Below are 12,950 nucleotides of genomic sequence, written 5' to 3'. Positions count from 1 at the left end.
GGAGGCACTGAGTCCATTATATCAGGGGGCACTGCGGGTACTTGAACAGGGGGCACTATGTGGAAAACTGAGGGTGGCAGAATAAGAGGGGCACTTACTAAGGGCATTCAGGCAGCACACAGGAAGGGGCACCTATGGAGGCATATACCAGGGTGATGTACTATAATATTATTCCTGTTATTGGTCCACACCTAAATTCTATAATTGCCAGGGATTGTTCTAAAATTGTAGCAATGGAATACATCATTGTAAAATGGTTTTCATTATGTATTTTGTTTCCCACACACTTATTCCTCCCTATTCCCCTTTAAAAACCTTTCACCTCAGCACTGTCTGCTAACCTAAACTCTGATTTTCCACAGCACACAATTGTAAGGCTGCCTGAGAATATGAACACATTTTCCGTAAGGAAATGTAAAAACAGACCCAGCCCTGTTATGGCCGAGAATCCCACCTAGTTAGTCCCTGCTAATCATTGTGTAGAGAATTTGGGAATGAACCGTCTGCTGCAGCAGCCCAGACATGGTGAGTAGGAGAGGACAGATTGAAGCAGTCAGTGACAAGCGCCTGTGCTTGGTTGAGCCTTAACCAATCAGCGACGCCCCTGCTTCATATGCAAATCACCAAGTGAACAGAAGGTCATCAGCGCCTCATACAGCTCTCAGAAATTCAGATGAAGGGAAGAGAGAGAACCAGGATTGCCGCTTCTCCAGCCCAACATAGACATGTCACACACGCAGCGACATGTCACACACACAGCGACATGTCACACATTGTCACACACTCTCTCCTCAGGCTCTTCACAAGACAATGAGCTGCTCTGGAGCCTGCAAGTAGCTGACAGGTCCCCCTGACTGGAGGTATAATATTTCTATTTCAATGTTTGTGTGTATGTAATAATGACTTCTTGGATACGATGCATGTTCCCAATCCCTGTGCTCAGTGTCACCCTCCTGCTGTTATATTATAACAGTAAGCTGTTTAATTGGAGAGTTTTTCATCGTTATAATGCTACTGAAGAGAAATTCCTCCTGCTGGAATCCTGTGACGCCTTATTTCATGGGAAGAAATCTTCTTATGAGCCCACCCTGACCGGGCTGTACCACACTTCCAATTGTCAGGAATACCTCCGACAAAACCATTACATCACGGCGCCCCTGTCCGATGAAGAGGCCGCCTTCCCATTAGCTTATATGATGACCATACATAAAGAATTTGACACCTTCGAGAGACTGTTCAGGGCCATCTATATGCCCCAGAACCTTTACTGCATCCATGTGGATGAGAAGGCCGGGCCCGATTACCTGCAAGCGGTAAGTCAACTTGTGGATTGTTTTCCTAACGCATTTCTCGCCTCCAAAACCGAGCCTGTGGTGTATGCTGGGATCTCCAGACTTCAGGCCGATATGAACTGCATCAAAGATCTGCTAAAATTCGAGGTGAAATGGAAATATGTGATCAATACATGTGGACAGGATTTCCCTTTAAAGACAAATAGGGAGATCATGGAGCATTTGAAAAAATTTAAAGGGAAAAATATCACCCCTGGGGTTCTGCCCCCCGGTCACGCCATCCCCCGGACTAAATACGTCCACCGAGAGGATATTGTACATGCCCAGGTACTAAGGACTAATACCCTAAAGCCCCCTCCTCCGAACAATATCACCATTTACTTTGGCACTGCCTATGTTGCATTGACAAGAGAGTTTACCGAGTTCATCCTGGAAGATCAGAGAGCTAAAGATCTGCTGACATGGTCCAAGGATACCTACAGCCCTGACGAGCACTACTGGGTGACACTGAATAGAATGGCAGGTATGTAAGCATCCTTGGCCTACATTTGTCAAATGACATGTTTACCTTATAAAGGCAAACACAAAATAGCATTCTTTACTGCCCGTTTCTGTCTTGTAATATATTACTGACGCTAGTTATGCTTTGACAATGTATACAGAAATATGGCAATATATGAGTTAGCTTCCTTTGTTGTATACTGAAAAAAAGCTTGTACAAACAGAAAAAAAAGCACCTGTTATAACAGCAATAAGTGGCCTATAGAAAGTTATAGTTGTCTTGGTGCCCGGAAAGGGAAGTCAATGTCCCCTAATGAGAAGGTATTGAATAAAAGTTAGAGTCAGCAAAACTTCCTCATCTGTGAATACAATCATTGCTTCCTATTTTTCATGCTTTTAAAGCCATTACTTTTGTATCTGTTATAGTCTTTGGTACCTAAAGGGTTACTTTTGTAAAGTTAATCTTTAAAGCGGAACTAAAGACTAAAAATAAAAAAGCCTCTTGTGACAATTATCTTTTTACCTTAGCTCCAAGCAATCATTTATTTTATGTGTACACTGCCCAGCTTATTCTCAGCATTTGTTACACCCTAAGAATAATGTCAGGTGTGGGGGCTGCCGTGCACATGTTCAGTAATTACATGGCCACTGGCCAAAGAGGGGGTGATGGGGAGTAGTTGCTGGAGACTGACCCAGGTGGGCACGTACTTGTGTACATATATATCTCTTCCTCCTCCTGTGTCACTGTCTGTATCTGTCTGTCATTTGCATCCCCTGATTAATGTACAGCGCTGCGTAATATTTTGGCGCTACATAAATACTGTTTATTCTTCTTATTATTATTATTAATAATAATAATAATAATAATGATATTAAGAATAATTTTATTTGTGAAACTCCCATTCATTCCTAAAGAAAGGCCATGTTGTATGTAAACAAACATATGACCTGTACATTAACAAGTAAATACAAAGTATCTTTTCTTTTTATTGCATACAGTGCTCAACCCAGAAATTTTTTTAAGCCGGGTGGGAAGAAATTGTAGGTGGGTGGGAGCCCCTGTATTGTGACCAAACTCTTTAGTAACCACCCAAAAACAGCCGGGTGGGTGCTGAAAAGTGCCAGGTGGTACACCCAGCTAAAAGGGCCTAGGGAGAACCCTGGCATATTCTATACTTTCTGCGGTAATGTGTGTATGGCCTTTCCCAATAATAAGCCTCAGCACAATGGCCAATTAAAGAATTATGTTCCATTAGGCATCCTTTAAAAGGATAATTGATCAATATAGATTCATTGTTCTTTCAACCACTGTAAGAAGTTAGTGTTCAATTCGTGTAGAAATTAAAAAGGTGTCAGTTTCAATATTTAGTTCCAGCTTCGTTAGTTGACAATCAATCTAAATATTGGTTCTTTTATGTCTGCAAGTATAACTGTATGCATTTTTAATGTATATAATATTAACTAAGAGATAAGCCTCAAAAAACTTTCCCGGTATAGCACTCTGAACTGTGCAGCTCAGTGTACTTGTAAAAAAAGAATAAGGAACAGGCAGGTAAGTATGTTTTATTGCAGACAACTGATGAATCACCAATTGGGAACAACCACTGTACATTTCAGGAGCATTTCACAATGCTACTAACTCATCCTCCTTCCTTCCATCTCCCATTAAACAGAACGGTGCTATGTGTACAGCGCTCATTTGTTCATCTGTTTCTGGAAACGATCATAAAAGATCATATCCAGCAACAATTCTCTGATGCTCATCAGACGTCTGTGGGGCTTTAATTTGGTTATACTTCAGCTATCCTCGTGCTGCTGCTGAAGGTGCACTGGTTTATTTGAAGAATGTGCTTCTCTAGATACGTTTCATTATTCATTCAAATCCACATGGGGGTATACAGTACTTTTTCAGCTGCTTTAGAAACACTCTTTTTTTCTTCATATTACAGCTTTAGCAAACAAAATAGCAATGTTACTTATATGCAGATTAAGTTTTTTTGTTTTTTCATAAGTTAGCAGCAAGCTCTTATAGCCATCTTTAACTTTACCCATGACTTTGTTTGTAAGCTTGGTATTTCCTATTTTGAGGCTGTTTCTAAAACTGGAGAAGGGACAGAGATGCAAGATCTGCTTTAGCACCTGGCATCTGTACCAGAAATGTCTAAAGAGCTAAGAACATTTAGGTTCGAGCAGCGAGAGGCTGACAGGGATGTCCTCCACCAATTCTCTATCCTGATGGTTGTAATATGGTCCTGGACTCTTACTGTACAGCTAACTATTAAACCTATACCATTACTATATGTTAAACGGCAAACTTTACTTATCGAGTATTCTGAGCCAGAGGTCCCCAACCCCTGGGCTATGGACCAGTGCCGGTACGTGGCAAGTTATTTGGGGGCCACAGATGGCAGGAGACCCTTATAGGTGAAATTGAAGGTAAGTGTGGGCTTTTCAGGCTCCTTTTGCTTTGTGTTTCCCTAGCCTTTAATAAGATATGGGTCAATTCGGTCTAACTGCTTTTGGCAAGCAGATTTAATTTTCTCCTACATCTGATAATCAGCCAGCACAAACTAGATTTGGAAGAGATCGCATCATTAAAGAGTTATATGGTGAACTAAGCACAAAGTTTATTTTCCCTTATAATTTTACAAATTAGTTTGCTTTTAGGCTTCAGGAATATTTATTAAATACTTCTTTGTTTCTAATATACCGAACAGTATGAAAGCTTTAAAAGAATAGGGCCCCCACTGTTCCCTTAGCCTCTGCAAGAGACACAAAATAATATTTGGACAATATCTCAGCTGCAAGTAAGATAAAAAAAAAAAACATTTCCTCTTGAAGGGGTTAAATGTTAGCCACAGTATTTCAGTTACAAATCAATGACAGGAAATCAAGATTTGCAATAGGAAACATTCTAAATTACTAACGACTCACATGTAATGTTTAAACATCAGCCAAAATTGAAAATGAGGTCAAAATGCTTAAGAAGGTTGCCGCAGCAGGTTCAGTGACAGGGAAATAATTAACTTTCCAAAGATTCATGGTGACTAGCATTGTGTGAGTTCACCCTGAATGAATAGGAAACTATAGAAGATTACGGGTATGCTGAATGGCAGAAAATTATCACTCATTATTTAAAATTTAGTTTCATATTGACGTGGCTGTAAAAAGTATTACACAATACATTTTATTGTGTGCTTTCCCTGTCAACTGATATAGAAATGACTAATTTCTTGTGTCTTAGTTGAGATGGTCACAAGATTCCAGGTAGTGTCATTTTTGGTCGTTGGTGTCTGCTTGCACATGGTATGTGGCTGCTGCTACATGTAGAATCTCAGGCACTAAAAAGATCTTTTATAGTTCTGGGCTGTAAAATACCTAATAAACCTAAATAAAAACTGAATAAAAGCTTCAAACATGAATACTGAGAAAACTTTGAAAACATTTGCAGACACTGTATAGGGTGAGAATTGTATACTGATCTTGCAAATGCACACAGCACTTCCACTTTTAACATGAAGCATTAAACTGTTTTGCAGTTGTATAGCAACAAGATGACAAAATATACATTCACATGGGAAATAAGGATTTTGTGATTATAAAAGGATCATGTGATTATAAAAAGTACTGAGCAATGGATAGTGCTGCAATTGTCATAGGCTAAATATATTATTTTAGATAATGATTTCATCTGACAAAGATTGCCAGGGGTAGAGGTTATGTAGTAGCTCTGGCAGGAACATGGATTTTATTTGTCGTTCTTTTGACAAGATAGACATACAAAATAATGATTGTGATCTACTCCAAGTATTCAATGTACCATCCACTGGTTTGATAATTGGTCTGTATAACAGTTGATTGACCTTGTGCCTAATATTGATTACAATAAATAATAGAAAGCACTTTTTATTGATTCTTGATGGATTCAGTGCTTTTGCTGAATTGTAAATATCGTATATTGTATGTCTAGTGATAACACCAAAACCTATTCTTTAAAACATGCTTTTAATTATCTCATGCAGAAGAGATTGCATTTGTGTGTGTTTTTTTTTTTACCTATAGATTCGGCAGTTCCCCATATATCTTCCATTGAATCTGTAACAGTGCTCCTGGAATATGATACCAATGACTGATTGATGCAGGGTGTTGTATAAATGGTTACTAGGCCAAGTATGAATGAAAGACACGTGACTTTCTCTGATAACAGATCCTCTCATTGATACAAGATTGCAGTTTTTCAGGCTGGGTAAAATGATCTTCTATCTATAGAATTAGGCAGATGCCCATTAGTATTAGTTTTGGGAGGGGAGTCAGCATTCAAAGGTAAGAAAACTTGTTCCAGTCTATATGGTTCTGGTGTTAAAGCTGGCAGTGTCTGCTTGTGCTGCTTTTTTTCCTGCTCACTTTACATAAAAATAAGCGAAAGCATTTAGCCAAGCCAAACGATCATGCTCATGGTGTCTCTGGCTGTCAGAGGTGCTCATGAGCTCCCTCTCTATTCTGTTCAGCCAGCAGTATTAGTATAAGCTCCAGATAGCTAAGGTCATAGCTTGTACAGTAAGCTAAAATAATACTTCTCCAGCCCCCATTCCCCATTTCTTTAAAATTTTTAATGGCCCACATGATCAGGGCATTAATGTGCTCTCATTGTAATGCATTTCATCCAATAGCTTGGTCTAGTCATAGATATTAAGATGTTTCATGTACCCAGGCTGAAACATGTCCTGACCATCTTGATAAATAAAGCTAAATGAGAATTAACCCACCCAAGTCATGGGGTATTTCTTTTTTTCAGCAGGTAATTGTAGTAGATGTCTGTAGATATGGAATTAAAGCAAAGCTTTTGCTTTGCCTTGCATAGGTGGAGCTATTACTTGATGGTGGAGTTGTCTTTGCACTGGATGTCCAATTTTATGTCCGGTTTAGGACAATTCTTCTGTAACAATAATTTAATCAGATCGCAAGTGAGTTTAAATTTCAAGCAACACATACACCAATTTAAAAGCTGTTTTTTAAAATAGTAAAATAGTTGAATCCATTTAAACCTTATAATATCTGCAGTTTTATTTAACCATTTTCCTGCAGAAGAAAGATAGTTATGAACCGCTATAAAATCTCACATTAAAGAGTCCCTGAACCAATACATGGATATTAGCAAAGTCAGAATTAAAAGATTTTCATTTTCTACTCAAGTTGTATATTAACCAGCCCAGCGTGACAGGGGTGAAAGGTACTATTCAAGATTTAAAAGTATGCAGGCATTGAACTAAATGTTATTTTCTTACACTGCTAGTAAAAACATAACCTTACAATACTAACTACTATCAGAACAGTCATTTTATATGGAAAGTGTCCTTATCTTATTGCACTATTGTATATCCTTGGTTTTTTTTCAATTTTAAGGTATTTCTTTTACCTTAAATTTCCCACAATGGGACCACAAAGCAGACATTATTATTTCAAATATCAGTATGGATATTTTGTGCAGGTTTTAGATAGGACAGACCTTGGGTGTTTTAGATCTTCTTTAAACCTCTCTTCAGACCTTATTGTGAGGTTGTTATTACCTATATATATCAATATCAATATATATTAAGGCAAGCTACCATTATGTTAGCATTTTGTTTATTTTGCAGGATTTTTTAGATCTGTGTTCTATTTTGTTCATTGTAGGTATGTTTTCTTTAAAATTTTAATAAACATATTGATAAAAAAGGGAGTCAGCCTTTGCAGTGTGTTAGTGATGGATATATAGTAGTTGTAGTGAACTACAAGACATATAAGATAACAGATTACAGTATGTTGCACTTCCTAATAGTGTAATAAAGATCAGGCTGTTTATTATATATTTCTAGCACAAAAGAAGTCTGACATTCGGAAGGTGCTTTCAGCTGTAAATGGTACTTTGCACAAGCAGGTATTTTTGTAACACCATATACATGTCTTCATGTGTTAATTCTCTGGATTCTTTATTGGCATGACTCTCTTTACACATCTATTTTACTTACCTACTATAGATAAATATGTCAGAAAGACATTAGGGTTGATTAACTAAAGATGTCTGGACCATTCACCTAGCAAAGTGAATTATCACACTGCAAGGGATAATTCACTTAGTTGAGTAAATCTGGTAAAATATAATTTTGCAAAAAAGCTCACATGCATGGATTGCTTGCACATGACTGGGTTGTTGATGTCACAGAGTCAGTAGAGCTGGGGAAGATAGACTATCATGGGAGAACCTGGGTGATCCAGAAAACCTGGAATGTGTGATGTTGTTGTTTTGTTTTTTTCCCTAGTAAATTGGAAATATTTGGCTAATAGTTTTAATCCTGGAGATCTATTCTAGGTCTGCCTTCCCATTTTAATAAAGCATGCCCTTTTCTCAGCTACGTAAATTATTTTACATTACAGAGAGATAATTCTCCTTGATAACTAAACAGCCTTACCTCCTTTAGTAGATCAACCCTTTTTTATTACCAACCTTTTTTTTGTTTTTCTGGTATAGCAGTTGTGCAATGTGTTGAACACATTTCCAAATGTACCTTACACACATAGCCACTATGTGACCACAGAAAACACATACATGTAGTCAGAATATATTTCTTTTTAGGAGGAAGAGTAATGTAGCAAATTGAACTAGAACCTGAGCCAACACAAGTGCCAGTCTTTGCATCCAATAATTTTGAATGAATTGCTGAGCCACAACAAAGTCTAGATATATTTAAACCTCAACACAATCATTACCAAAACTGAAATCCTTCTATTACATTCTTTTCTGCAGACAAAGAACCAATGTTTTGAGCCTTAAAAAAAGAGTGATTTTAAACTTAATGTCTTCAACTCTAGTTTATCAGGGCTGATTAAATCAGTCAGGGATTCCATCACTCATCATTGCACGTCTTATCTGTTAGTAATATCTACAGCTTTTGTCACCCTCTCACCTTCCTCACTGATCCTCAACCTCCCATTTCCTCCAGAAATCCTTAACCTCACCTCTTCCAAGGATCCTTAACCTCTTACCTCACCTCCTCCAGGGATCCTCTACCTCTCATGTCCTCCAAGAATCTTCAACCTCTCACCTACTTCACTTATCCTCAGCCTCCCACTTCCTCCAGAAATCCTGAACCTTACCTCCTCCAAGTATCCTTAACCTCTTACTTCACCACCTCTAAAATTCCTCAACCTCTCACCTTCTCCACTGATCCTCAGCCTCCCACCTCCTCCAGAAATCCTGAACCTCACCTATTTCAATGATCCTTAACCTCTTACTTTACCACCTCCAAAATTCCTCAACTTCTCCACTGATCCCCAGCCTCCCACCTCTGACAGAAATCCTGAACCTCACCTCCACCAAGGATCCTCAAACTCTCACCTTCCCCACTGATCCTCAACCTTTCACCACCTCCAGAAATCCTCAACCTCCACCACTGATCCTCAACCTTCAACCTCCTCAATAAATCCTCAACCCCACCTCCTCCAAGGACCCACAACCTCCCACCTCACCTTCTCCAACAATCCTCAACCTCTCACCTCCTCCAGCAAATCCTCAACTTCACCTCCTCCAAGGGCCCTCAACCTCTTACCTCACCTCCTCCAAAGATCATCAACCTCTCACCTCCACCAAGAATCCTCGACTTCTCACCTTCTCCACTGATCCCCAACCTATCACCTCCACTAGAAATCTCAAACCTCACCTCCTCCAAGGATCCTCAACTCCTCACTTTCCCCACTGATCATCAACCTCCCACCTCCTCCAGAAATCCTCAACCTCACCTCCTCCGAGGACCATCAACCTCTCACCTCACCTCCTCCAAGGATCCCCAACCTCTCACCTCTACCACTGATCACCTCTGTTCTCCTCCTCTACAACTGTTCACCTCTGTACCTGCCTTCCACCACTTTCCACCTTTATAACCCACTTAACACCTAACCCACTTAGCTCTTTTATGCCGTTTATGACTAGACACCTGTGCACCACCCTGCACCCCTTCATTCGCCACAATCACTTCTGCACCTTCCCTTCATCATTGCTCCACCCTTCAACCTCTTTCCTCATGCAGTTTTGAATACCTCTGCATCCCCCCTCCTCATATATATATATATATATATATATATATATACACACACACACACACAGACACACATGTACTTGATGAATAATCCACAATTTTACCGTTTTGATCAGAACAGCATTGAAATTTGTCAGTGGTCACACCTGTTAGTTTGACAACTATAAATTAAAGGAATTCCCCTCTAGACATTTATTGTTGTCTCTCCAGGACGGGAATTAAAGGGGACTATCCTCAAACAGACAAAGCACCATAGAATAAATTTACAAATTTTGCCTATACATATACTTACCGTATTTTTCGGCGTATGAGACGCTCCGGCATATAAGACGCACCCAATTTTAAAGGAGGAAAATCTAGAAAAAAAAGATTCTAAAAGATTATTCCCCTTCTGATCACCCTGTGCCAATTTATCCCCTTCTGATCACTCTGTGCCAATTTATCCGCGCTGCAGCCAGGAGGAGAGGAGAGAAGATCGCAGAAGCACACAGGATCGTGGGATCGCGGTATCGGGTAAGTATGTTACCGGTTTTATTTATTTTTAAAACTTGCATTCGCCATATAGGACGCACCCACTTTTCCCCCCCAGTTTTGGGGAAGAAAAAGTGCGTCTTATACGCCGAAAAATACGGTACATATTCATAGAGTAAGTAGTCTATTGCAGATAACTAATTAGTAAATTGCTTAATAGCTGTAGCAGACAGATTGTGCTGATCATTGAGAGTGTATGTACTGCAAGTGTTAGGCCAGCCTGAGGAACCCTTGAAATATTTTACAGCTTTCAGGGAAACTCATGCTAAAAATGATTATACCTACAGCTCACAGTACATAATAAAGAATGCAGTAAACCTAGAATATGTCACACCTTGGCCCAATATTTTACCATGCACCTGCTTTATAGACCAAAAGTATTTTCTGTAATAATCCGGAAAAAATAATTATATCCTACAATAAATGACAGTAATATTGTAGTGTCCCTTAAAATTAATGGTGTAGATTGACCCCTTACATTAGTGGTCCATGTAAATGGTATCATGTTTCAGTCTGACACAGCTTAGTGTTTAAGGATACCCTAGCAACCTCAGGAGGGACCGTGGCTAAGAAAATTGTTCTAGCCCTAAGAGCTTACTCCTTGGCCTACAATACAAGCAGTGTATTACAGGTCCCCAGCATCTGTAGGGAGCAGGATTAATGGTTGTGGTCTGTTTGTATTATAGGGCCCTTCCTCTAGTTAAAAAAAAAATCTGCGAGCACCAAGAAATCCCCAGCATATTTATACAATGTTTTACACAACAACATTGGGGCTCAGTAGATGTAAGGGTGGCCCAGTTCAGAATATGGCTTTGGTCAGAACAAATATAGAAATGTAGCATGAGGATCAAGAATTTACAGATGCCAAATATTATAGGCACCACAACTGTTGAGACTCAAGAAAAAAGACAGCAGATGGAGACTGATGCATTTTAGTAGAGTATATCCCCTCCCTTATCAAAATATTTAATCCCATAATTACAAAGGAATTGCAAGATGATCCTAAGAACATTTTTTTGACTTTATGCTGCCTTAGTCATTGAATTCATTATGCACTTTTATAGGGCTTCACACTATGTAATTCATCATTTAGGAAGGATTTTTTTCCCCTGTTGGAGCAAATTGTATCAGGGATTTTTTGCCTTCCTCTAGATCAACTATATCCATAATGTTTATACCTGGGATATGTTAATTTCCCCTATTGGTTGAACGTGATAGACTTTTTCAACCTAACTGACTATGTAACTATGTTATAAAGTGATTACATATAATGCAGGCAATGTGCTTTCTACTTTCTCTTTTTATCCATAGCACACTTTGGTATTTGTATTTATCTTATCAAGAGTTGGTTGCTTTGTTAACTTAACAAACAATATCGTGACTCCTTCAAGGTTGTGTTCCAATAATGATCTGGAATTTCAGTTAAGTATTAAAGAGCTATTTCATTCATTTTTAAGTTTCCTATAAAATAAAATGCATTTGAAAATATTGCAAATAAACACCTGTATTATTTCTGTAATTTCCCCCTGATCCTATACACAGATGCAATACGAATGTCAGGTTTTTAACTACGAGAAAATCAAATATTACTAAATTACTTATAAATTTCAGCAGGGAGATAAACGTATGCTAAAAATGTACTGTATATATTATTCATAATTGTTACATAAGCCCTTTTTTAAAATCAGTGTTATTACAAATATTTTTGTTTGAAACTGCAGCAATTCTAATTTCATAAATCTGTCAAAAAAGACCAAATATTTCCTTTAGATATGGCAACTTGGAGGTGTTCCATAGACCTTTAGTGTATCCTTTACAAACTTTCTTTCCAGTGTTTTTTTTTTTTTTATTGGATCAGTTTTTCTCAAATACAAGTCAGGCATGTCAAATTTTAGGTATTCCCCTGCCATAAGAGTTTAATTTATACTGAGGCACAAAATTTTGTCATCCCGGGCAGTTCTGCCTTCTGTCAGCACACCAGGTGAGAACCGCAGATCAGTAAAGGAACGCATTTCAGTTCACGGGAGTTATTCTGTAGTAGTCTGTTAATCAGACAAATGTTAAGCTGCGTACACACGTGCAATTTTTGTCGTTGGAAAGTCGTGTGCCGACTGGCGTGTGTACAGTCGTGTGCCGACTGTACACACGCCAGATTCTCGCCCGATATCTGGCCGATGCCGATTATCGGGCAAGAAAAATCTGACGTGTGTACGCAGCTTTAAGCTTTAGTGTGTTTCTTGTAACAACATTTTTGACAGGTGTTTGCTGAAGAAGTTGGAAGTGTATTGAAGTGTTTCAAATGGCAGACCATCTGGAGATGCTAAGATTTTAACCACTACAGTTAGTTTTATTTTTCCCCACGACCCAGTGACCCATAGAGGCCCTGCTGATCAAAAACAACTATCTGAATTTTAAAGGAAGGGGCTTAGTAATGTCACCAATGGGGCAGTCCACTTTGATGGAACTATGCACTTTTATAGAAATGATTAAACAGATTTACAAATACCTATTTAGATGCCTTTCCTCCAAATGTAACATTTTCACTCATCATTAG

The 12,950-nt window shown here is 38.7% G+C and overlaps 1 protein-coding gene across 2 annotated transcripts in view; it reads left to right on the top strand.

Moving 5' to 3' along the window:
• Positions 1 to 430: 430 nt before the first annotated feature.
• LOC140331027 (N-acetyllactosaminide beta-1,6-N-acetylglucosaminyl-transferase-like) overlaps positions 431 to 12,950 on the top strand; it is a 35,465-nt gene continuing 22,945 nt past the window's right edge. Inside the window, exon 1 of one of the 2 annotated variants that reach the window (XM_072411718.1) lies at positions 431 to 1,815. In XM_072411718.1, the coding sequence (XP_072267819.1) occupies positions 900 to 1,815 (916 nt within the window). In that variant the 5' untranslated portion in view covers positions 431 to 899. The remainder of the gene's footprint in view (positions 1,816 to 12,950) is intronic. The other variant, XM_072411717.1, reaches the window with a different exon arrangement.

Source organism: Pyxicephalus adspersus, chromosome 5 (genome assembly GCF_032062135.1).
Source record: "Pyxicephalus adspersus chromosome 5, UCB_Pads_2.0, whole genome shotgun sequence".
Classification (NCBI taxonomy): Eukaryota; Metazoa; Chordata; class Amphibia; order Anura; family Pyxicephalidae; genus Pyxicephalus; species Pyxicephalus adspersus.
Note: the sequence above shows the minus strand (reverse complement) of the source record. Positions and strands in the feature narration are given on the sequence as shown.